At 41.0% G+C, this 27,001-nt stretch overlaps 1 protein-coding gene across 1 annotated transcript; it reads right to left on the reverse strand.

Moving 5' to 3' along the window:
* Nucleotides 1–24,561: 24,561 nt before the first annotated feature.
* Nucleotides 24,562–26,783, reverse strand: CLEC14A (C-type lectin domain containing 14A). The gene has a single exon (XM_025869139.2). It carries the CDS (start codon nucleotides 26,447–26,449, stop codon nucleotides 24,980–24,982), a length of 1,470 nt encoding a protein of 489 aa, XP_025724924.1. The 5' UTR covers nucleotides 26,450–26,783; the 3' UTR covers nucleotides 24,562–24,979.
* Nucleotides 26,784–27,001: the final 218 nt, after the last annotated feature.

Here is a 27,001-nt window from a genome sequence, read left to right on the forward strand (position 1 = left end):
ATGTGCAGTATTCCTCTAGCGCTGGAGTTCTCCCGTTCTCCTTGATCGGTAAACTTGGTCTTGGCTTACTGGCTGTTCCTGCTGATCTTCTGGGGGAGGGGCCTGTTGCCGTGGTTCCCAAATGTCTTTGCCGGAGGCGGAATTGCCCCACCCTTGTGAGTCCGGGCTAAGCAAGCTGCTCCGGTTTGTTCTCAGGAGCTTTTGTTCCCTGCAAGCTCTCGGTACAGCTTTGGAGGACCAGGGTGAAAATGGTGGCCTCCCAATCTCCACCCGGAGGAGCTGAGAACTCGGGCCCCGCTCCTCAGTGTGCCCCCAGAGAAAAGCAGTCACTCCCGTCTCCCCGGTCTCCGGCCGCACTCCGTGCTCACCTGGCCTGTGACCGAGCATTTCTATGTCTGGCACCCGACCCCGTGTGGAGTCTCCAAACCCAGCAGATCCCTGCGATGTGCTCCCGCGCCGCTCCTCCCGGGAGAAAGGGGAGTCTCCCCGTATCTGCCTTTTGTTGGGTCCCTGCTGGAGGAGCAGTGGCCCGATTGGGCATCGGATCACAGTTTATGGCAACCCCGAGCCAAGAGCCCGCGCCTCGGCTCCGTCTCTGCAGCCGGCTTACCTGCTCCGATACCTGGGAACTCTGCTGCACTCAGGCACCCCCGGTCTTTCTGTGACCCCGAGGGTCCTGATCCACACTGGCCCGTGAGGGTTCCACCCCCCGCTTAGCCACTGGAGCGACATCCCTCAGCGGAGCCGACTTCTAAAAGTTCCGATTTTGTGCTCCGCGGCTCTAGCACTCGCCAGAAGCGGCCGACAAGGCCCCCTCCCCCGCCGTCTATCCTCCCGAATATCGCCTCGGATTCACTTCTCCGCAAGTCCTACCTTCCAGAAAGTGGTCGCTTTTCTGTTCAGAGTGTTGTTACTCTTCTTATCTTCGATCTCCTGTTGAGTTCGTAGGTGTTCAGAATGGTTTGATCCCTATCCAGCTGAATTCCTGAGACCAGACGAAATCCAGGTCTCCTACTCCTCCACCATCTTGCTCCGCCCCTCTCTAATAAGTTAATATTTTTAAAGTATTTAAGACAATACTTGTCACTCACCAAAATATCATTACATTAAATTGATGGATTTATTAAGACAAAGCAAAGTTTTAAGTCATTGATTTTGTTATTGGGCCGTTGCTTACTTCTTGAGTACCTCTCTCCCTACCTGCAGTCTTCTGGAGTCTTCCCCACGTGAGCATCTCACATTCACATATCAATGAATTTTTCTAGGTACAGGTACTTAATGACTTAAATTATGAATTCCTTAATCATAAGTGTTTTTTTTTTGAGAGAGAGCATGTGGGTTGGGGGGAGGGGCAATGGGAGAGAGAAAGAGAGAGTGAATCCCAAACAGACTCCCCACTGAGCGAGAAGCCCAACATGGGGTGCTCCATCCCACAACCCTGAGATCATGACCCAAGCCGAAATCAAGTCAGACACTTAATGGACTGAGCCCCCCAGGTGCTACCAGTGGGTTGGCCTTTTTCCATAGGATTCTGACACTGATGGTGTTACTAACCGGTATTTGGGGAGCCTCCACTACAGGTTCAAAAGACTCCCCAGAGGAAAGTACTGCCTTCCTAGTGAAGGGATTGTGGGGGCTGTGATTAGTCTGTAGTTGTAGAGGTGGTGTTTTTCTTTCTCAGTCGGGCATCATTTTTGGCCTTTCAAATTTCACCACACTATCACCAGAATTGCCTTTCACCCCAATAGCTCTTCAGAGGCCTTCTGTAAATCTCCCAAGTACAAGGGTGTTGTTGCCAACCCCCCTCTTACTGGTATCAATTTCAAGGGCAATGGAAAATCTTCATTCTGATATTCTTCCTCTTTGATATTCTTCTTGCAGACACTTCTCTTCAGGGGAACCAACCAGACTTTGTACATACAGAAGTTTCTCTAACTTTCCTTTCTATATCCTCTAATACTCTTTTGGGTCTTGGTTCATGCTCCATCAATTATTCCACTTAAAAAAGAGTATATAACATGTGTAACCTTAACCTTTTCCTCTGCACCTTTTTCTATTTAGCTCATGGGATTAGCATATGCAATATAAAAGTCAAATTTCCAAAGTGCTTTGAGATCGCTGAGCAAAAGCAGACTTTGTTTCTTGAATATTTTAGTTCATTAACCATTATAAGGAATGGAGAGTATGCTGAGGCCTGAAGAAATTGGGATTGTGAGCAGCGGGTTGGTGGTAATGACAGTGACCATTATTACCTCTGTCAACCTTACTATGACCTTCTGGCTGTGCAGCTCTAGTTGAAGTGGCTTCAGAGGAGTGAGTTATTAGCATTCAGATGAGAAATCATAGGGTCTCACTGGATACTTAAGGCCATGATAAAGAGAATGAAATGGAGGACTAATGACCTGGGGGGAAAAAAATCAAATGACAGATATGACTATAAATGGAGAGTGTAGGGTCTACATTTAATACATCAGAACAATATTTAGCCTGGATATATAAGGATGGTAGCTCAACATCCAAGAATAATTCAAATAAATGTAGAGCTTCATTTCTTTCCAATAAGCTGCATAAAACTAGAAAAATAAACATTGGCCAATAATGTGAAATAACACATTTTGCAAAGAACTCTCTAGGAATAGGAAAACTTAGGCATTTTTTTTTTTTTTTGGTCAAAAGTATCAGAGAAAGAAAACCAATGCTTAAAGGGCCGTTTTCATTTAATTTGTTTCTCAGAGACTTTAGTAATACATAATAAAATTGTTTAGTACTGGGAATAATTTTTTAAACAAAAGTCACACCTACTTACTCCTATTTTCTATCAGATTTCATCGCCACTTAAAGGTTAGTTTTGAGTTAGAAAACATGTTTTAATAGTATGTCTAGTAAGTTAAAAACTCAACATTCTTTTAAAATCAAAGATTCATGATAACATGACTCTGTAAATAGCCTAGTTCTACATCTTTGTTTCAACTGTTTGTCCCCCAAAAGGATTTATTTCTTTTACAAAAATGATAAATTTTAGATAGCAAGTTTGCAATTGTGGGTTCTTAAAATATCTTGCTTGAAATGATTAAATTCATATTATTTCCTCACTGGAGTAATGTCCTATGAATGGATTAACATCCCTAGACAAGTAACATTGGTTAGTAATATTTCACACAACTGAAGTGTTATGAGAAAAAGGTCTTTAAAAATTTGTTTTTCTTTTCCCTGGGATTTGTCTTTTTATGAAACCAGAGTGAGTCATCATTCATATGGGCCAGGAAAGCTCAGCCTTTGTTCTTTAGGGTAAAATTTCATTTGTCCTGTTATAGTATAAATAAATAATCAGAGTCGACGGTTTTTTGGCATGAAAATAAGAAGGTGTTGAAAAATATACATTTGTTTCACATATTAAGAGAGATATTTGGCAGCACACAATATTGTTATATTTATTAAACAAATTATTTATAGGCTCTGATTTTTACAAGGGCACATGAGTCTTTAGGTTACCATAAAAAATTGCTCTAGGGGCACATGGGTGGCTCAGTCAGTTAAGAGTTGGATGCTTAACGGCTCAGGTCGTGATATCAGGGTGGTGAGATCAAGCCCCGAGTTGGGTGTGGAGGCCCCTTGGGATTCTCTCTCTCTTCCCCTTCTACACCCCCTACCTCCACATGCTTTCTCTTTCTCTCTTTCTCTAAAAAAAAAAAAAAAAAAAATGCTCTAAATTTCATGCATTGTATAGCTAATGACTGACAGAATTTTTAGTTGATTTTCTCTTTCGTGGATAAATAATTAAATTAAAATTTTACCCATGTTTTTGAAATTCCTGTTTCCAGAATTTATTTTTCACCTCAGTGTCCAGAATTAAAGAAAATGATTAATCAAAGTTATAAATAAATTTTGTCATAATGTATGGAAAAAAATACATAATAGTCTCTTTGCATGAAACAATGCCTAGAAAATAATTTAGAATTTAAATAAATCTTGGTATGTTTAAATTTAAATCTTAACATTTAAGTTTTAATCTGAGGTAGACAAAATCATTCTTGTGGTATATTTGTCTATGATTTGATTATATGTAAGTGATGAATCATTAAATTCTACTCCTGAAACCAATATTACTGTATATGTTAAGTAACTGGAATTTAAATAAAAATTTGAAAAGAAAAGAAAAAAAAAAAGAGTGGGTCTTAACCTATAAAGGATTAGTATTATTATAGTTCCTAGGTTAGTATTTGAAAACAGAGATTAAAGTAAATGCAGTGGTTTCTAAAACTTTATTGAATTCTAGACCTTCTTTGAGTTTAAATTAAAAAGAAAATCAATCTTATTTTGTGGCTAGGTGGAGAAATTTTCATCTCTATGGCATCAAATGTTTTGACAAACATGGAAATGGAACAAAGGTACAGTTGTGAGTGAAAAAATAATTGTTGTCACTGTGCAATGTTAATTTTCTCATTCACAGAGGAAATATTTTAATTGCCTACAACCTTGAGCAAGACAATTCTGATTCAAACAAGACAAGAATAGGAATTCATATTCTAATGGGGTGAGACAGACAATAAACACATAAACATAAATACATTAAGAGCTATAGTGAAGATAAAACAAAGTGATATGAGATAGTGTTTCTGAGTAACTAAAATTGACTTGTCAGAAAATGCCCTTCTAAGGGGGACCTGTTTAAGGTGAGACTTGAATGACATGTAGTTGCTGACCTAACGTAGCACAGTTTCAGAGGACTAAAAGGGTGAAGGCCGATTGGAATGGGCAGAGGAAAGAAAGGAATGGGGAAGAAATGGAGATAGCAGGTTTAGTCAACACTTTTGAAAAGTTTGCCTCCAAAAGGGAGCTGAGAAACATAGCAGGAGACAGAGGAAGAAACCAAGAGAGCGTGTTTATATTAGTGGGAATAATTAAGTTCAGAGGGATACACTGATGAAAAGAAGAAATATTTCAGGAAAAGAGTTCTATAGTAGGGAAGGCATGGGCTGGAGAGCATGTGCCCAAGTTTTGGCTTTGGCAGAAGCACGTTCATCTCTTATAATGGAAGGTGTGAAAAAATGGGTGCACAGAAAGCGGTTTGCATGTTGGAATGCAGATTGGCAGTTTGAGGAGATACGAAAATCATGACAAAGTCTCATTTTGGAGAGTGGGAAACCAGCACATAGTCAAATATAAAGATAGCCAAGCAATAGTGACTACCCAGTAAGGATTTGCGATCCTGAGTTGAAACTGGAATCAGTCAGCAGAAGTGCATGATTTTCTCCAGACTTGTTCAGCTTTCAATGTGAAATAAGAAACAGTGGGATAACTAGAGTTAGAGTTGTTTGAGGAAAAGTAATATGGAAGAAAAAAGGAGCAAGATAGTTGCATCTTTTAAAAGTACATAGATATAATGCTGTAACATGAAATATCAGCTGAATAAGGAACAAAGAGCAATCATGAAGAATGAACAAGAATAAAGATCGATGATTTAGAGAACTTGGTATGATCAAAGCACAGCTGGAGTGGGAATGAGAGAACGATGGGCAATAAGGTTAAAGAACTGAATACAGAAAATTGGAGGAACAGCACCGTTGTCAGTGGCAATTAGGTCAAGGATATAACTGTGGGAGTGGCCAGCTATTGTAAGATGGGGAAAAAGATGCTGAAGATGAGGAAGGTCAAGGAACTATGAAGCCACATGAGGGTTGGGTTTTTACAAGGATATTGAAGTCACCAATAAAAATGATGGATACAGGAGTGGAGATGACAGAGATTCACATATTGAAGCATTCTATGAACAAAAGGAAGGGACCAGGAAGTAAGCAGGTGCCAGCTACAGAAAAGGTGAGCACTGACTGATGTATACAATTGTTGAATCATTATATTGTACACCTAAGGCTAATATAACACTGCATATTAATTATTCTTCAGTAAAAAAGGTGGTAGAGTCTGATACGAAGTGCAAAGATGTCTGAAAGTTTCAAGGATGGAGAAGAAGTTATACAAAGCATAAAGAGAACAGAGACACCAACTTCACTGTCACTGTCAGACCCCAAGCGTTGTCTGTATTAATGTCCAAATTATTCTCTTCACGTCTAAATAAGTGGTATTGTGTGGAGAATACAATATCTGTTTCATTGATGGTTATAGCTAGAAATGGATAGGATTCATTGGCGTTTAACCCTCTTGTTTAATTTTTCTTCTAGTATATAAAGATATTTAGCCTCACCCACACTACTCTAGACAATAATTAGCTATTACACATAAAGTATTTGAAATTATAATACATTCAACTCCATTATTCATTTCAAGGGTTTCCTTGTGTGAAATAAACTTTGACATCTTTGCCCTGGAGGAGGATGGGGGATTGTGATGTAGTGACTAGAAATATAAGACTAGGAAGAAGCTAGTTCTCATAGGTAATAAGATTGCATGCTTACACTTCCATTTTCCCTCTCCAACTGCAAATATAAAAATTTAACACCAAGAACCAACCTTCCTTTCAGCCATGTGAAGCTAATAATGCAAAATAATCAGCATATCTGGGGTACAATTTACAGGAACAACTTATAATACACAGTTCTTCCAGTTCTTTTGACAAATGTATGGCTTGGCTGACACCCTGTGATAGATCTATTTCACCTGTCTTTTTTTATAATGTATCTCATAAGAAGGATAAGCAGAAAACATATTATACAACACAACTGTTTGTTTTCTCATTTCACGTTCATGATTACTTGAGTCACGAATGACATATGATCCAAACCAGTAACATATGTCTGTGCCTGACAGAGGACATTTTTCATCTTTCGGGTCTGGGTTACATCTTCAGTAGCCTGTGGTATGAATCTAAGTGAAGTGAAACAAGTTTCTCAGGTTCCCTTCTCAGGTATGACATACTTCAGTGTTTCATGGAACCAGAAATGAAAGAAAAAGGTTGTTGTTGTTTTGGTTTGGTTTTTTTCTATTTTCTCTTCTATTTCTGGTAAGCCTTTAGCTTACTCTTATACTCTATAAACTTGGCTAAATAATTTTAATGTGGTGTTTCTTCTTTCAGTCAGAGCTGGATACCTGGCCCATGTTTCCTGTCCTTCATCCCACCCCTTTCCTCAGCACACCTTTGATCCTGTTGGGTCACACAGGTGTGGAAACAATTCCCATACATCAAATGATTGTTCATACCTTCACACCTTTCCTGATGCTTGGAATGCTCTTAGCTTCTTCAGCCATTTGGAACATTTCCACACATCCTTCAATACTCAGGTGAAGCATCACCTTCTTTATGAAGGCTTTCCCATCTACCCTATTCAGTTAGTCATTCCCTCTCCTTTCTTTCTATGTGCATTTGAATATATATCAGTAATTGTCAGAGGGCCCTATAATGTATTGTCCAGACCAGGGCACTTTTGAGAGCACAGGGGTGCATTGTGAAAAATTACACTGGGATATCAGGCATAGATGACTGTCCTGGTTAACCAGGGTACGTGGTTACCCTAATGATAGCACTTATGGCATTGTATGGTGGAACCATCTTCCTGCAATGAGACTGTGAGGGCAGGCCTATTTTGTACCTCATGCAATGGCTAGTGGTAGTTAAAACCTTTGTGGATATCTACTGCTTTACTGTTACCTTTCTTCTAGTAAAAGTGTCTTTAGGGACAGCCTACCCCATTCTTTGGGTGCTACAAATTCCCACCCATGTCATTTGGATGCAGCTGAGTCCACCCCTACTTTGGCCCATGTGGGTAGAGACATGGCTCGGATTCCACTGGTCAAGGCAACACCAATCACAAGCTAGTCCCCATCAGTCAGTGATTGGTTCAGATCTGTACATGATGACGTAGGGCCAGTTTGGGGCATTTTTTTTCAACCTGGGAGGAGAGGAAGCTCAATTTCCACTTTGGTTCTTATATTGGGAGCCTGGAACTGCCAGGAGACCCCTCCCCTCCAAGAAGAGCTCCTCATGAGAATGAAGTAAACATGGAAGAAAACACTTCCAAGAAACCACTGGAACTTTTTTTTCCTCCAGTGTTGCCTGATGCTAGGTTGTTTTAACTTGCATTTTTGGGTTATATGAGCCCATAAATTCCTTTTTTGCTGAAGTCAGTTGGAGCTGTGTTTCTGTCTTTTGCAGAAAGGTAGGTTTGTTTGTTTGTGCTGACTGCCGAGGCCTGGGCTACAGGAGGCGCTCCGTAAGTCCCAGATGAATGAGTTGAGAGGATGGATAGGTGGTTCCTGGTGGGCAGTCTCAGGCCTATGAGTGACTACAGGTAACTCTCCCACCGCAGCTCCCTAGACCTCTGGCCAAATTATGTGCTCTATCCAGCGGTGCCTCCTTCAGGGAGAGCTCCTGGAGCAGTCATCACAGGCTCTCGTTTTTGTTTCTACTTCTGTTTTATAGGCACTTTTGCCATTGGTAGTTTGATAGTAATTTGGGGACAGCTGGTGAAGTAAAAGGAGGTATTACTTCCAGCTATTGCTTATAAAAGTGACCAGAAGTTTGAAATATACTACTAACACGGAAACCATCTTCCCCTAACCATTCTCCCATCCCTTCTTTTACCAAGACAAAGGGGCTGTGTCCAAGCACATACACACTTCAGAATACCAGTGTGGTCTTATTTGCCCTTTGAACACTGCTTTTGAACAAGAGTACTTGAATAAAAATATAGAGAAAACATTTTAGGGGTCCCAGATACCAAAGCCTATGAAACATTTAGTGGTAGGGAGGGCCTGGATCGTGTCATAATCATTATGTAAACAGATCCTGCCTGGGCTGAAAACTCACCAAGGATACCCCACACAGCTCCAGTACCATGGTGAACATGATTTAGTTCACTTATTTGTCAGCTCATTCTGGATTCTGGGGCAAGTGAACTGTCTGACAAAATTTGACTTCAGAATCCAGATTTTATTTATTTATTTATTTTTAAAGATTTATTTATTTATGTTAGAGAAAGAAGGAGAGAGCATGAGCAAGGGGAGGGGCAGAGGGAGAGGGAGAGAGAAGCAGGGAGCCTGATGCGGGGCTCAATCTCATGACCCTGAGACCACAATCTGAGCTGAAACCAAGAGTCAGATGCCTAACTGACTGAGCTACCCAGGCACCCTGAGAATCCAGATTTTAAATGTTCTGAGGGCTGGAAATGGGTGGCACATAAGGAATGCCATTTTGATGAAACAGTATAAACATGTATTTGGAATAAATTGTATTTGAGGGACTGTTGGATAAAAAGTCATTTCTATTCCTCTAAACTAAGCAGTAAATAGTGTTAACATTAATACATAAAATGACAGGTTAATGTCATCCCACCCATCTATCAGTTATTAACCGACTTGGTTCAATGACTCATTTAGGCATCAGGAGCTCTTACCAGTGATGATTGTGACACAGGAACTCTGGAGCTACATTCCAGAGGCCCAAAGAATATTTTCTCCCTTTTCCTCTGTAGTTTTGCCTACATGGCTTATATTATCTCATAGGGGTATTGATCCTCCATGCCCCAAATCTGTTCTCCACACTGCTGAGTAAATTTTTTTTAGCATCATAAATTAGATGCTATTTTTTTCTTAACTTAAAACTCTTCACTGGATTTTTCATTCACTTAGAATAAAATCCAAACTCCTTGGCATATTCTATCTTCCCTGTCTGCCTGGTCCCTCTATATTCAACTCACGTCATTCATATCCTTACTCACTAAACTCCAGCCAGAGCCTTCTTCTAAAGTCTCAAATATGCTATGTTCATTTCAGCCACAGGGTCTTTGCACATGCTGTTCCCTCTGCCTGGAAGGTTGTTCCTTCTCTCTCTCCTTACAACTACCCTGTCCATTTTTTCTTGCATTAAAGTCCTTTTTGCATTTGGTAATTGCATATTTGTGTATCCTGTTATTTACTGCCTCTCCTTACTGGAGTGTAAGCTCTAGGAAGGCAGCTTGGGGACCTGATCTGCTTTATTTATCACTCTGTTCACCAGCACATAGAAGGTACTCAATAAATATTTGTTGAAATATAATAGAATAAACTCACACTGATGGCTCAGGATCACCTTTCCCATTCCAAGTGACCATTAAGTGACCCCCAAGGAGCACTACCCTCTCTTCACCTGTCCTGGGTACAAACTTGCCCCAAAGAGGCTTCTTAAAATCATAAATATTAGAGCTAAAAGGTACACTGGAGATACTAGTTTACAGACAGAAAATTTTGAGTTTTATAAAGCTGAAGTGACATACCTCAAGAGGGATCACTTCTCTACTCCTCTAGATTCCCTGATGAGGGGATGTTTCTGAAACACTCCTGGTCTCTTCCCCCTTGAAGTTAGAGTGAGTTGGAAGCTTCTGAGTTTGGGAGAGAAACTAGGCATGCAGTTTCAGGTCCTCAGGCTCTCGCATTAAGGGATCTGTCACAGGACCTACACATTTTGCCCTGCTCCTTGTCCCAGGTTTTCAGGGGTAGGCTCTGCCTCCTGGGGAGGCCCTCAGCTGTCTAGTTGTCCTTCTGACTGGGGATAATGGAATAGTTTTGTCTCATTCTGGGTTCAATATTTTCAGGGCCAAGGTGCCTACACATTTAAGCTCTGTTCTCAAATCTAGCTTTTATTAGTTTAAAAGGAAATAATTTTCTGATTCCTCTGCCTATTTTCATTGGTTCATAACTGGGTGAGCTTAGCCCCTTTGGATCTCAATACTGTTGGTCTACAGTTGGTCACTGTCAAAATTAAGGACTAGAATTCATATCTTCCGAAGCTCTAGCTCTGATTTCCAATGTGTAGTGTACATACCTCAGCCAATTCCAGCTCAGCCACCCCTGTACTGTCTCTGCTACCATCAGCACCCCCGACCCACACTACAGGGGCAAGGCTGTCCTCCGACCCATGTGTTCCCCGTGCTGATGTTGGTTAAAGACATATTTATAATAATTTCACAATAAACATGTTTTAAGGCTAATGAAATAAGTGTTTATAGAGCCAACTTAACAGGAAAATTGGGTAATAATCAGATCAGTGAGATAAACATAAATACATCATTATGAGTTAGGTTATAAAAACATTTTTTATTATCAACATGTTTATTTTTACTTTTTCTCAAATTATTTTGTCATATCTCTAATTCTTTGTTTTATTTAACATTGTTTCAAGTGGCCCCTTTAAGGCTATCATTTCACTCTGACATTTATCTGGATATGAGATTAGGATATGAATCCTCTTCTGGTTGATGCATATTTCAGTTAATTGTTACTAACAAGAGTATTATATTCTGCTTTATTATTCCCATAATACTTGTAATATAGTATTTCTAATGGACAAACAGGTGGACCTTTTCCATGTGTAAGTGAAGTATAAAAAATTATTGGGTATGATTACGACCTTACTTATTGAAATACATTCCTCCCCCAGTCATCCTAGAAATAGAGGGGGAAAGAAAATCATTGGTAATGAAAAGGCAAAAGAAACACACTTCTTTACTGAAAATCCTTAATCACTCTCTACTGTCCCAACGTAAGCAAAGAGCAAAAGAAATAATAATATAAGTAATATAAGTAAGATAAAACTTAAAGAGCAAACAAACAAAAGGGTCCCCTATGTAGTTACGCTTTTCTTTTCTAGTGGTGTTCAGAAGGGTAAAGCCATTTCACATCATGCATTTGGAGGAGCAATGGGTCAATGGATGTTGTCACCTAAGTATCACCTAATTTTCCATTAGAAGACTGACCTTCCAAACTTTTGTCTGTGTCTAAGTGGCATATGTGCTCAATTTGGAGGCTGGGTGCTATATTTCAGAGATTCTTGTGTCTTTGATATAGCTAGATACAGACTTTTGATCTCTTACATTTTTGTTTCTTCTTATTACTATTAATCAGCCAACAGTTATCTACAAAAGAACACCCTCTGGATGTAAAAAATATGCTAGATCTTGAAGAGATCTGAAAAAAAAAATAGTTTCTGTGTTTTAGTTCCTATTAGCTCAAAGCTTATTCTTGGTTTGGAAATAAACCGATGTGTCTTGATACTCTTTTTGTTGATTTTAATGCCACAATACTATTTCCTTGAGAAAGCCTTAACTCCAGTTATGACCATTGTCTCCCCTGACTCATCCTCCATTACTTGGAGTATAGGCTAAGCTAATGAGAGAGACTTCAAGACCCAGGGACTTGACCCTGATAGTTTATTTCTTGCTCCTGCAATAGTCTGGAGGTGGGAAGGCTGGTATAGTGGCCCTACTCTACAAAATTATTCAGAGATTCAGGTTTCTTTCATCTTATGCTTCTACCATCCCCGAGAGTGGTGTCCTCATTTTTATGTTAAAAGACTGGTGGATGCCACATATGTTTCAACCTTCAGAAAGTAGACTGTAAGTCCACGATATGCAATTTCAGTTTTTCTAAGTGTAATAAGCATAACAGTGTTTACCAACACGCAGTTCTTTTTTCATTATGGGCACACAGAGGGTTATACTTCTTCACTCTCTGTAGTTAGGCACAGCCATGTGATTAGTTTTGACCAGAGCAATAGGAGCCAATGTGGCATGAGTCACTTGTGTGCCGCAGTTTTCATTGCTGGCGCTTGACTCTCCAGCCCTTGCTCGCCTTGTCATGATGACCATAAAACGTTTGTTGCTATGGAGGTGCTAGGACACAGGAACTTGCTGTTAACCCAAATGAATGCAAAGAAGTTCTCGGGCTTGCAGGAGCTGTTAGTGAGCAAGAAATAAACTTGTGTTGTTTATTCCGCAACATAACCTATCCTGCAGTGACTATGACAGCAGATGAGGTGGACATTGTACATTATTTCTGCCTGCATTTTGTCGGTGAGAACATAGTCACATGGGTAATTCTGGTTCAAGGGCTAGCTGGGCTGTTTATACTGTTACTATGGAAACAAGGGAAGGAGATAGCTGGGGTGGGGGGGTGGGGGTGGGGGTGGAGCTTCATTTCCTTGTCTCACACTCCAGCGTGGTACTTGCTTGGAATGCCCTCCTCCCACTTCTCAGTCTGTGCACATCCCACACATCCTCCAAAGCACAGCCTTCTGCAAAACCCTCATCATTCTGATTTCTCTCCCCTCTAAATTCTGATGGCTCAATGGTTATAAACTTTTATTATGTGATTCATTCACTTAAAAAGGGTTATGGGCTACTTACCTACCCCCAGGCATTGTGCTAGACACTGGGTGTATGGTGGCGACATAATCTCCAACTTCCAGAGCTTGAAACTTCCACCTGCCTAGCACAGTGCCCTACCCAAACTACATGGTTAATAAATAATTCTTGGTTGAATATATGAATTAGCAATACGATGGTATGCAATTAATATTAAGTGGCAGAGCACTACTGTCAGATAAGAGGTGGGGGAAAATCCCAAGGTAGACTGTAGGATACATGAAGACAGGGATCATAAGTGTCTCAAATTCTGCCTTATCTTCAGTGCCGATCATGGGCCTGGCACAAAGTAAGTGCTTAATATGTTTCTATTGTCTTCATGGAGAATTGCGGCCTGACAGTGGCATCTTAAAGACTCTTGGGACATAAGATTGGGCCGGTGCATAGGATAGGACCAGATTTTGAGGAGTCAGTCATGGATTTTTGGGTCATGTGCTAAGAAATGAGAATCATAAGCTTTTTTTTTAAGGGAGCTGTAGAAAGATTAAACTGGTTTTCTGAGTGGATTTGGATATAAATATTGTCTATGGCTATCCCCCTAAATGCACCCGATCTTGTCTGGATATAAATATATATTTAAGTGAAGGCTATGGCGATGAAAACCTAGTTTGGAATGGCAATGGTGGACATCAATATGAAAGGGCAAATCTAATGGACATGTCAAAGAGATGATCAATAGGAATTGGTAGCATGGAATATAAGGGTTAAGGAAAAAAATGAATTGGAAAAGAGTATTTGAGGGTTCCAGCCTGAAATTCTTGAATGAGGGTCGAACCATTAAAGAGATAAATGTTACAAAAGGAACCTGTGATGAGTTTAATTTGAGCCATGTTGTATTTGCTGTGGCAGGAGGCAATCTTTGTGGGGATGTTGAGCAGGCAGCTGAGGCCTGGAGAGCAGGTGTTGTCAGTAATGAAGACGTAGCCTTGGGAGCCACATTCTGTGGACATGTAAGATCTGAACAGACATCTGCTCAGATTTTATCTTTTCCAGCATATATGAAGGTAAATAAGACTGTCCTTAATACAACTGTCAAGTGGACCTGGCCCTCTTGCAGACTCTTCCCCCATCAGTGGAGCCCCCGGAACCTTCTGTGAGTGCCAATGTAAAACAAAGAGAGGAAGATGCCAGATCATTTAAAGAAAAAGTAGGGTAGAGGATGGCTGGAGGGATAAAGAGTGGTGGAAGGCATGCATCCCAGAAAAAGCAGGCAGAGCTGGGAGGTGCAGAGGTCCAGAGCACAGGCACATAGGCAATTTCTATAGAGCTAGAGAGGTGAAAGATGTGTGTGTCTCTGTAGGTGTGTGCATGCATGTCAAATGCATGTGTATTCAGAAAAGATCAGCAAATGTGTCTCCACCAACCCTGCCCCTTACCTATGTTTCAAACTACTTACCTCCATTATTCAATAAGGACTTCATGCCGTTTATGTGGACATGAAAAAGAACCAGAAACCATGGTTTCTGCCCTCACAGGACCTATCCCTTAACGGTGATAGAGAAGGTGAATCCATACTAACTGACTGATTTACTAAAATTGTGTTAAGTGAAGAGAGATCTATGTGCTCTTAAATTCTATCAATGTTGCCACCTCAGAGTAAGAAAGTTAAATAGAGCTGTACAGAAGCAAGAAGTATTTGGGGCCAGCTAACACTTTGAAAATAGCTCATTTGGGAAAACACTAGCCTGATGGCTTGGAGGGGAGGGCTCGACTGTGGACACACAGAGCCATGCCTACCTCACAGGCCACCCACATCCGGGCACCCAGTACAAAAGGTGAACTCAACAAGAGGAGAAGCCTACCTTCAGCTTTGGAGGCCTGGAAGTATTTATTCAGCATTCTCCCCATTTGCTTCCAGTTTCAGTCTGTAGGTCTGACTTGGGTCTCAAGAAACAAGGGATATAAGAATGGTGGAAAGATGATACAAGTGGGCTATCAAGATGAGAACAATAACAGTGGAGGTTTCGGGTAAGAGCAAAAGGACCATAGATGTGCATAAAAAAATTATTTTTAATTTGTATTTTCTTTTTCTTTTTTTTTTTTTTTTTGATTACAGGATTACAGGTTTGTTGGGTAATAGAATCTGGGTTGGTCTTGCTAGCTGGAACCACTAGAGATCGTAGTTCCACAGGCTCTTGAGTAGAGAGGCCAGTGTGCCCAGAGATCCCTGTTCTCCTCAAGTTACAGCTCTGGGACTGGGGACTGTCCTGTTGGATAGGTCCTTTTACAGGCAATTTTATCCCCAGTGAGAGTCCATTGCCATGTGTTTTTCAGCTTAGAGTTTACTGTCTTCCTTGGATCTGCCCCCCTTTATTTCCCCCAAACAATGGCACCTTAGAAAATCCAACTGCTGCTTTGAGCTATCAAGACACCTGACACTGGTCTTCAGAAAGGAGGACGTGGGGCGTGGTGGATAGAGGGGGAAAGTGTTGGAGGGATTTTTGGAGAAAGAGATTCCATCTGGATTTCCTATTTAGGGATGTCTTTGTAAGAAAAGAGGGAAGGAAGAGTGTCTCCGTTTTTAACCATGTGGGAGGGTATGTGTGGGAACAAAGAAACACAGACTTTCAGAGATACAGATAAAGGAATTCTGTTTCATACTTGCCTGAGTTAATATGCATTTACCGTGAAGTGAAAACTTGTATAAGGTATCCAGGGAAGCTTTTAGTAATAATGCATAATATAGTGATGAAATTCTTTTTTAAGAATTTAAAATTGTAAAAACTTGATTATTCAGTGTAAAAATGTGTATTCATTTAAGCGAATTTATTATCATTTCTGCCTAATTATCATTTAGTTAGGAAACATCTATTGATAACTTGCAATGTAAAGGTAATTTATTTTTTACAAAATGTGTAAGGTAGAACTCCTCACTTCAGCAGCACGCAGTGTAGTAGGGGAGATGAAAAAAAATTTGCACCAGTCGCTTTAAGAGAGATTCACACAGGGGTGAGGGATTTCAGAGGATTGGTTTGAGTTTTAGGTAGCTGGGGAAGATATCTTGGAGGAGGTAGCACTTAAACTGGGATTGGCAGCATAGACACATTTCAGCGTGCCAGCTGGTGACGGCTGGCATTCCCGGTGGCAGGAATGTGTGTGAAAATCATGGAGCTGCCATTAAGCAAAACCGAGCAATTCAGTTTAACAGAAACACAGGGTACAATACGACAGGAGTGTGGACTAACCTGATAAGGCCTTGGAAGGCTCTGAGCAAGGCTCGAGAACATGGACTTCAGTGGAGGAGTGGGATCCTACTGAGAAGTGGAGACGAATGATGGCGTCGTCCATTATGAAGTTAAATGTAATAACAAGCTGGAGTAAATCAGCAGAAGGAGAGAGGTGAAGAGGAACGGGGAAAAGCACCAGGATGAGATTTCTCTTTATGGTGATGATTTAGGATGGAGCCGACTTGATGTACAGTCCGAAGGGAAGACCGGGGCAGAGAGGAAAATTGAAGGTCAGAATGAGACCATCTCAAGTTATGGATGGGAAGGTTAAGACCCTAACAGGAAGGGTTAGCCATCCTATTGCTGCCTGCCCTGAGACCTGAAAGAAGGAAAAAAGAAGAAATGTAAAGGTTGTGTGTGGGGATCCAGATGAAGGGGCTAACATCCGAAAGTGAGGATTTCCTAGCATCCTTCCATACTTCCTGCATCACCTGCCAAATACAGGAGAAGCATGAAGAAGAAGTTTTAATTTTGGCTCGGTTTTCACATAAACCTGTGAAGTTCAGTCAAATGTGGCTCCACCTTAGGAACATAGAAATTTTAATCCATATAAAACTCCTCAGCTCCTTATGTTTTCAAGGAGAAGAGCCTCTTGTTAAAATGAAAAACCTGGCTGATCTGCTATGATAACGGTCTCAAAAATTCTGCGGGCCTCAGCTTTGGGACAAACTGTCATAGACACTGCAGATTTCCACCCATCTATCCTTGCCCTACTTTCCCACAGGGATTTTGTGAGGATAAATAAAACAAGATAGTACATATGAAAATATTTTTTCTATAAAAAGTTGTTATGAGGATATTTTAGGTCTATAAAAAAGTGCTATGCGGACATTACCACATACGAGAATAATCTGGAATTATTCTGTTTGTTCTTTTTAATTTATGTTCAACTTTCTTACAAAAGAACTTAAAGCATTTATTCATGGTTTACCATTTTTAAGAGCTTTCTATATATGTTGATGAAGGGAGTGGTGAGGGAAATACTTTAAGCCAAGCATGGTACATTGGGAATAAGGGTGTCCACCAAACAGTTCACACTTTTTATGGGTCCAAAATCACAGCACTGGATGACCAGGCCATCTGGGGCTTGTCCAGGAAATAAAACTACAATTACTGCCTTCTGAGACACTATAATTCCAGAACTGATCCTTTGAGGTGGGTCATTTAAAGGACATGTTCCTTTCCAAGGCTTTGAGAAAGATGCTTCCAGGCTGCTTTAAGTGTCCATCTATCCAGTATCCATTGGCTGATACTTATGCTCCCAGTTCTGCCATTTGAAATTTCAGAGGGAGAAATGTGAGAGTTGGGAAGCGGTCATTTCCAACTACCAGCTCCCAACACATTCTCATTTCACATAACAAGTTAGCACACTTGGCAAAAACAGCAAAAGTATGTTTAACTGAAGACCATTGTTTGCTATCCTCAGTCACATTTTAGTGCTTTTTTTTTTCCTTTCCAGAGTTATGGGTCAGTAGTTATGGACTTGTTTCTGGTTCTCAGGACTCTTGAATTATGTTCACTAGTTTGTAATGACATTAAGACTTCCTAAAACCTGGAATGGGTGTGGTCCGAGTGGTTTATATTAAATTTTCTGTCATCAGCAGAAATGGGGCTCAAGAATTGAGTTCTGTTACTGAGAAATAAAGAAATTTCTATGTACATGCTTAGAAAAAATTGTATATGCTCTTAGCTTTGTCTGTGAAATAAAGGTAATGTTAACTGCCTCATACAACTGTTGTAAGAAAATGAGTATAGAGACTTAGTACAGTAACCCGGAGTAGAATAAGCATGCATCAAATGCCCTAGTAGCAGACTGAAAGGGGAAGATATGAAATGTCCTTATCGTGATATTTATAAATCAGTTCTTTCTGGTTTTTCTTAGTGCCACCTGGTAAATGGTCATTCTAGGATTCTCTTCCTCTCACTTGATCACTTAACCATAGGGATGATCTAAGTTCTAGGAAGTTTACATATAGCCCTGGTACTGGGGGATAGATACCCAGTCCCATGGCTCATGATCACTAGATTTGTCCAATCTGGTTTAGAGTACAGACACACAATCTCCAATGCTTTCTGGCTGTCTACACCTATGGTTGCAAGTTATATAAGTTTATATATACACATATATATATTATATATATGTGTATATATATAATATACACATATATACTATCATGTTATATTGTATATTTTATTATATATATTGTTATATTACCTATTTTGTTTTATATATATTTTTATATATTATATATATTTTGTATATTTATTTAATATGTATTTGTAGATATAGATATATATATATAAAATCACCACAGATGATTTCAATGATGAGGTAGGTTTAGGAACCACAGATGGAGTAAATTGCCATTCAGGCAAGGCAAGCCTATGGCAGCAATTTATTGGTGTAATTTGAGGAGACTGTCAGACTATCAACACTGCTCTGCCCTATTCCCATTCTCTATTCCCCAGCCCCGAAGAAGCCCTGAAAACCAGGAGAATTGAAAGCAGAGTAGTTATGAAAATCATCAGCCTAGCAGCCTCTGGAAGGAACAGAACAGGTTTGGAACTTTCTAAGAGCTCCACCCACAAAGAATTATCATTATTGATCAGTCTTTAATTGTGCCATCTTCCCTATATATATTTTTAAGTCCTAACTCCCAGTCCCTGCAAATGTGACCTTATTTGGAAATAGGATTGTTGCAATGTAATTAAGTTAAAACGAAGTCATACCAAATTAGGGTGGGACTTAAATCCAGGACTGGTGTTCTTGTAAGAAGAGGGAAATTTGGATACCGAAATAAATAAGAGGCACACAAGGAGGTAAGCAGTCCATGTGGTGACAGAGGCAGAGACTGTAGTGATATAGCTGTAAGTCAAGAAACATCAAGGATTGCATCAACCACCAGATGCTAGGAAGACGCAAGACACAATGAATGATTCTTTCCTAGAGATTTCAGAGGTATCAAAGCCCTGCCAACACCTTGAGTTTGGACTTTATCCTCCAGAACTGTAAGAGAATAAACTTCTGTTGTTTTAAGCCAGGAAGTTTGTGGTAATTTGTTAAAGCAGCCCTAGGAAACTAACACAAGTGGTGATGTCAATGTAATAAGCCAGAGATGGAAGAAAAACTAAAAAGGAAGATTTGGGGAAGGAGATGTGGGAAAAGATGGGGGTTTGCAATGCTCCAACACATTTCTGGGAATCTGGGAAGGCAGATGCATGTGTAAGGCTGTGTGTTTGCCCAGGGAAGATCTGAAAAGGCCCTAATTTCTCCAACTCTGGGTGATGCTGAGGCCCTGTGAGAGCAAGAAGTGAAGCCTAAGGCAAATTTATAAACTGTCTGAGCACTGAAGGCCTGCCCCTGCCCAAGAGCCCCTTTACAAATGGTGGCAGATTCATTGGTTCAATAATTTAAAGAAATCTCTATTTAATCATTAGCTGACCACTAAGCTAACTGAACAGAGTTAGAGTTAATTCAGGGGTTACACATCACAGGAAATACAGACCTTTCAGAATCAGTCAAGAAATGTTACCGAATAAATAGCAGCAGCCAAACTGTGGTGTGGTTATCAGGGCGTGGATTTACAGAGTTGCCACATTATATTATCTAAGACAACCAGTTTTCAACAAAGATTCATGAGCTGTACAAAGAAATGAGAAATCAGTCACAGGAAAGAAGCTCAAAAGTAGCAAGAGAAAAACAAGTCAAAATATACAAAGAATCTTCAATAAAACTGAGTGGCTTTTATCAGAAATCATGAAGCCCAGAAGGCAGTGGGATGACTTAGGCAAAGTGTTATAAGGAAAAGATGACCAACCCCCAATTCTATATCCAGCAAAACTATCCATCAATAAATGAAGAAGAAATTGAGGCACATTCAAACAAAAATTGAGAGAATTTGTCACCAGCAGACATGCCCTATAAGAAATACTAACGAGAGTCCTTCAGGATGATGATAAAAGGCCAGTTACTGTACTGTACTGTAACTAGTAACAAAACCACATGAAGATAAAGAGCCCTGGTAAAAGTATCAACATAGGTAAATACAAAAGACAGTATAAATGTATTTTTCCTTATAATTTTTTATTCTATCTGATTTAAAAGATAATTGCATAATAAAGTAATAATTATAAAACTGTGATGATGGGCTTATATTGTATAAAGATGTAATTTGATTGGCAATAATAGCACAAAGAAGGAGGGAGGTAGCAGGCTTTTAGTTAGACTGACCCCAGACCTAAAAAAAGGATGTAGCTATGTTGGAGCAAAGTTGTTGTATACTATTGAAATTAGATGGTATTAATCCTAATTGTATAGTCTTTAAATTAAGATGTTAATTATAATCTCCATGCCAGTCACTTAGCAAAAATCTTTATGAAAGTATAGAAAACAGCAAGAGAATTAAAATGGTACTCCAAAAAAATATTCAATACCAAAAAAAAAAAAGAAAAAGAAAAAACCAAACAGTAATAGAGTACAGGAACAAAAGAGCGATAAGACATGTAGAGAGCAAACAGAAAACAGCAGATGTAAATCCTACCTTATCAGTAATGACATTAATCACAGATGTATTTAACATCCATCCAGAAGGCAGAGATTGGAGAATGGATTAAAGAAAACAGTCCTAACATATACAGTCTACAAAAGACACTTTAGATTCAAAGGCATAAATGGTTTAAAGCTAAAAGATGTAAAAAGATATAACAAGCAAAAAGCAACCATAAGACAACTGAAGTTCTTCAACTAATATGCAAAATAGACTTTAAAACAAACAATGTTATTAGAGATAAAGAGGGACGTTTTATGAAAAAAGAGCCCATACTTCCGGAGATATTACCATAAACATATAAGCACCTAATAACAGAGCTCAAAATACATTTAAAAATAACTGGCAGAACTGAAGTTAGAAATAGATAATCAAACAATAAAAGTTAGAGACTTCAGAAGCCCTCAACAAAGAAAAAGATCAAACTGAAATAAAGGACTTGAAAGACAGTATAAGCAAGCTTTTTACAACAGACTCCTATACTACATTACCCAAGCAGCAGAATACACTATCTTCTCGAGTACCTGTGGAACATTTTCCAGGATAAGCCATAAGCTAGGCTCTGGGACAGACCATAAACAAGACTCAGTAAATTTAAAAGTGTTGAAACCATACAAAGTATGCTTTCTAACCACATAAAGTATGCTTTCTAACCACACAAAATATGTATTCTAACCAAAATGGAATCAAATTAAAAATTAAGAACAGAAGGAATTTAAGGAAGTTTGCAAATACATAGAAATTCAGCAATACCCTCCTAAATAATCAATGCATTGAAGAGAAAAATCACAAGGGAAATTAGAAAATACTTTGAGATGAATGAAAAAGAAAACAAAACTTGCCCAAGCTTACCAGATACCACTAAAGCAGTGCTTAAAGGGAAATTTATAGCTGTAAAAGCCTATATTAAAAAAAGGAAGATCTCAAATCAATAGTCTACTTAGCACCCTAAAAAATTAGAAAAATAAGAACATACTAGACCCAAAACAAGGATAGGGATGGAAATAATAAAGATTAAATGAGAAATAAATGAAATAGAGAATAGAAACACAATAGAGAGGGGTGCCTGGGTGGCTCAGTTGTTCAGCATCTGCCTTCAGCTCAGGTCATTGATCCCGGGTCCTGGGATCAAGCCCCGCATTGGGCTCCCTGCTCCACAGGAAGCATGCTTCTCCCTCTCCCACTCCCTCTGCTTGTGTTCCCTCTCTCGCTGTGTCTCTCTCAGTCAAATAAATAAATAAAATCTTTTCTAAAAAACAAAGAAACACAACAGAGAAAAATCAATGAATCCAAAAGCTAGTTCTTTGAAAAGATCAACCAAATTGACAGACCTTTAGTTAGACTAATCCCATCCCCAAAGAGGAAATACTCAAATTACTAAAATTAGAAATCAAAGAGAAGACATCACTACCAATCTTATGGAAATGAAAAAGAATTTTATGAGACTACTGGTCAAACAATAATGGTTTACTTTTAATCAGTGGTAAAACTCACTGAAGAACAGGTCTCAACACATGTGCAAAGATATGGATGTATGAATTTGTGATTTTGTATGTAGAGCACTTTCAGAAGCATCTGAAAGCCTAAGTTGTGGCTGCTGGATTGGATGACTAAAATGAAGGGGAGGTCATTGGAAGTGAGGAAGTCAAGGAACTGAAATGTACAGGCATTGGAAGAGTCATACATGAGGGCTTTGAAATTGTGTAAAATAATGGCAGGACTTAGGCTGAAGAGAAAGACTGTAAATTAAATACCAAGTCTTCCTTTGAAGGAGATGACCAAACAGGTAGCTATATGAGATGAGTATGGGGACAGAGGATTTTTAAGTAGGAAAGGATTGAACTTCAAAGAGATTGGAGAAGTAATAAAATGGTAGTAGAGAAGTAGGAAAGTCCCTAACCTTAGCTCACAAGAGATCAAGCTTGGCTGGCCTGATTCTGCCATGGATTCAAGATTATATGGAAGACTTCATAGCCAGAAATTTAAGACAGTTGTATGAAGCTTGGTCCGCAATTGCTATCTGTCAGGAAATCAAGTATGAAAACAGATCGTTTTCTCTAATTCTTTCCTGACTTACTTACAAGGAGAAAGAATGGCAGGTAATAGGTGAGCAGTTGAGCTCAAACCTATTTGTTTTTCACATAGAGCATTTGGATCCCAAGATTTGTAATGCCACCAGGGTCATGTTGCATAATAAATTAATGATACCTACTGCATTGTATTATAACAATGATACAAAGGCCATCTACTTTAAGACAAAGCATGTGTACACACAGATACATCCACACACAGATATAGATAACTTTAGATGTATTTATAATTATAGATATAGATAATTGACAGTTCATTTATAGAAGGGCCTATTTTTCAAGTTACAAAAGAAAGGATCATATATTCTATTCAAATAGTTACCGTCTTACAGAGAGGTCATGTAGTAAAGAGTAAGGATTAAACACCACAACTGAGGTGAACTGAGACACACTCTGACAAGTTAGGGACATTGAGTAAGGCATTACTTATCTGATTCTAGTTTTCTTGTGAAATGATATTGTTTAAAATTTCCTTCAAATGTTAATTCTAATTCATTTGTGATTTTATTTTATATATATTTAGTATATGAAGCAAAATTACCTATTACTTTATTCCTTTAATGTTACAATACCATATGTATTTTATATATTGTACACTTAAGAACATCAAAATGGTCCTGTGAAAATATAGTGCAAACTTCCTGTTTTCATTCTTCCTGGTTACTAAGCTTGTTTCTCCTCTCTTCATGTAACAACCCCCACACACTTAGTTTTAAAGTCTCAGCGTACTAATAGAAGTGGGAAATTTTTTAGGGATCTCAACCTTACTAGATAGTGATTATTATTACATCTTAGTTGTTTTTTAGATGAATGCTTCATTTAGACTACTTTCTAATGCCCCAAGTCATAACAAGATGATAAATATTTATATTTACCACTTATTTCCTATGCTGTTAATTCTTATGGAGAGCTGTTACCATGCCTGTTGTTAAATTATAAACATTCCAAGATAGGCATGTATGGTCACTGCACACACTTTCTTTAAGGGAGGTAAGGAAATGGTTTGGAATTGAAGTTTTTTAATGGATTAAATAGTGCATAAAAACCTAGTAACTTTGGAAGAATTCCAGCTCATTTTTGCTTTAGTGCACCCAGAAGATTTCAAATCAATACTTAGCATTAACGTTTTAATTGGAAATTAACATCACCATAATTGGAAGTGAGGATCAGCATTCTGATATTTAGGAGAGGGCTATTTGGTTGGGAAGGTCATTACACTGGAGAGCACAAACACTGGAAAAGGAAAACACAAATCATTTGTTTCCTTGAACAAGGACACACAGTAAACACTTAAATTGGTGGTCAACTATAATTTGCTTCCAGAGCCAGCTATGCTGGCAACACTACAGTTTGGATTTATAGCAGAGCACATAAGTAGTAGTGACTTTGAAAGCAAAGTATAAAAGAACCAAGGAAAAAGTTGCTAGTTGTTAAAGATCTACTCATTACAAGGACTTGAAAATTTCCCCTTCAATCTAAGAGCAGCAACTCTCGTTGCTCTTCTCAGCATGCCCCTCAGCTGTTTTTCCTAAATAATCAATCCTCCAGGAGACCAAAGATATTTGAGTGCGGGTTATCAACAATCCTTTATTTTTTGCCTGGGAATTTCAAACCAATGTATGTCCAACCTGAACAATATAGACAGTTTCCTTTCCATGTTGGTTTATTCTTTTTAAATTGTATTGTTTTCTATTTGCTTGCAATATCTTAGAAGTTCAACCACTTCTCCAAGTCCCCCAGAATCAGCACAAGTAAACACCTCTCCCCAGTAGGATCCCAGCCCTCGGTACCACCATAAGGCACTTCGACCTCTTCCACCTTCAGGCAATGCACGTCCAGTTCAGATTTGGCTTCTCAGTGAAGGAGAGGGAATTTGGGGGAAGGGGATTTTCTATAAAGAATGGTCCCATAAATAAATTCCTCTTCTTTTCCCTTTTCATTGAAAGTGAAAAACTCTGCTCAGAAGTGCCCATTGTCCCGTTTCCCTATGTGTCACCAGAGCCAAGAGAGGACCCTGTCAGCGAGGCGCCCTCTGCTCTGTCCCGCAGACCACAGTCCCCCACCTTCACCCCACTGTCTGTGCAATGTACAGAATTGGAACGCAGAACAGCGGCTTCAGCATCACTCTCCATGGCCGGCTGGGCCAAGGGCCCCTTTCTTGGCTGGGAGGAAGGGCTTTTGTGGAAGCAGAGTTTGAAAAGCCCCAGCACTGTCATGGTCAAGATAATCAACACTACGACCGCTATGCTCACAAGTATGAAGACCACGGTGGAGGAGGAGTCGAAAGGTTGGGGAATGGCAGAGGAAGACGTGGAATTAAACTTGGGAATCACGCTTCCTGAAGAGGTGATGGCAGCCTTCGAATTGGCTTGAGGGGACGTCTGAAGGGTAGACATCGTGCTCTGTGCTCCCCACTGAGGAATCTCGGGAATAGATGTTGCTGAACTGCCTTGTCCAGGGACATGCGGTACCTCTCCTGGCTTCTCATGTACGGTGGGTGACCACGTTCTCTTCGGGACCGGGCTGGCAGCAGTGGCCGGCCTGGTGGGCACCTTGGTCCCCTCAGGGGCCGGCTGTCCTTCCGCACTGGTTACACAAGAACGTCCGTCTTTCCCCAGCACGAAGCCCGAGGCGCACTCGCAGGCAAAGCCTCCCGAGTCGTCTAGGCAGTTAGGGAGCTCCGCGCATTTGCCAGCACGGAGGTACCTCCCGGGACAGGGACAGAGCTCGGCCCCGGAGGGTATCCCGTCCCAGCGCGCACTGACCTCGTCTGCGATGCAGGTGGCTGTGATGGAGAGCTGCCCGGGGCAAAGCGCACTCACCTTGGTCCCTGCGGGACTGAAGTCCAACGCCGCGCTGTACAGCTGGAAGGGCGCGCGGTAGCTCAAGTTAGAGGCGGCCCCGGGGCGCGGCGCCGGGCACAAGCCGTCAAACTGGTATTTGCACAGGTAGCCATTGGCGCGCGAGTGGCAACGCATCTCCTTCCAGCCTGCGGGCTCGACCCCCCGGGTGGCCTGGAGTCCCGCGCAACTCCGAGAGGTGCAGGAGCGTTGGGGTTCCTCCACCCATTGCAGCGTGTCGCTTTCGGACCCGCTGACGTCGGGGGACAGCCAGGAGAAACCCCGCAACGGCTCGTTGTCCAGGGTGCAGTGGGATCGCCCGCGTTCCAGCGCCACCCAGAACAGAAGGTCTTTGGAGCCCCCTCCGGGCCCCGGGCCTGCCCGCAGGAGTGCAAGCACCGCGCGGAGCTCGGCGCCCCCGCGCACGGTGCTGAGCGCCCCGCCGCGCAGACTGCAGGCCTCCTCGGCCGCCAGCCTCTGGATGGTAGCGTGGTGCAGGCTGTAGCAGGCCCCAGAGGCCGAGCAGCCCGCGCGGTCGGCGGTGGGGTGCTCGCCGCGGCCAGGCCGAGGCCAGAAAGCCTGCCAGAAGAGGCACAGGGCGAGCGCCGGCCTCATCTTGGAGGCCCTGCTCCCACAGCTGTTCCCTACTTGGATCTGTCCCGCCCGAGGGCGCGGAGCTGTCCCAAGAGCGCGGTCACCGCCCCCTACAGCTGGCTCTCCCCCTCTTCCCCCGCCCCACTCCCGCCAGAGTCCTCAACTGCCAAGAATCCCCACCACCGTCCTGGCGGCAAACAGCTTTCCTTAGGCCCCGACAGGAAATGTGTCCGGAGCTCTGGCAGGCCCGGTGCAGCCCTGATTTATTCTGGGGTCAAGAACACAGCTGGCGCCAGGGCACTGGGAACACAGTCGACCAGGTCAAACACCCCGCTTACAGCAGGAGAAAAAGAAAGAAAGTCGCTACTGGGAGGAAACGTATCATTTCCCCCCCCCCCCCCATTAGAAAGTTTCAGGAGCTCAGATCCCAAAACACTTTGGTGAACACTGATAGGAAGGACTGGAAACGAGGAGCTCACTGACAGCCCACGCCCGCCCATTGTGCTTCGCCCGGGGCAGTCGAGTTGGCTTCACAACAATGTGTAGACCGCTCCAGTCTTCATCGGGCCGGAG

Source organism: Callorhinus ursinus, unplaced genomic scaffold (assembly GCF_003265705.2).
Source record: "Callorhinus ursinus isolate GAN/ISIS: 27379988/994484 unplaced genomic scaffold, GSC_fseal_2.0 scaffold8, whole genome shotgun sequence".
Lineage (NCBI taxonomy): Eukaryota > Metazoa > Chordata > Mammalia > Carnivora > Otariidae > Callorhinus > Callorhinus ursinus.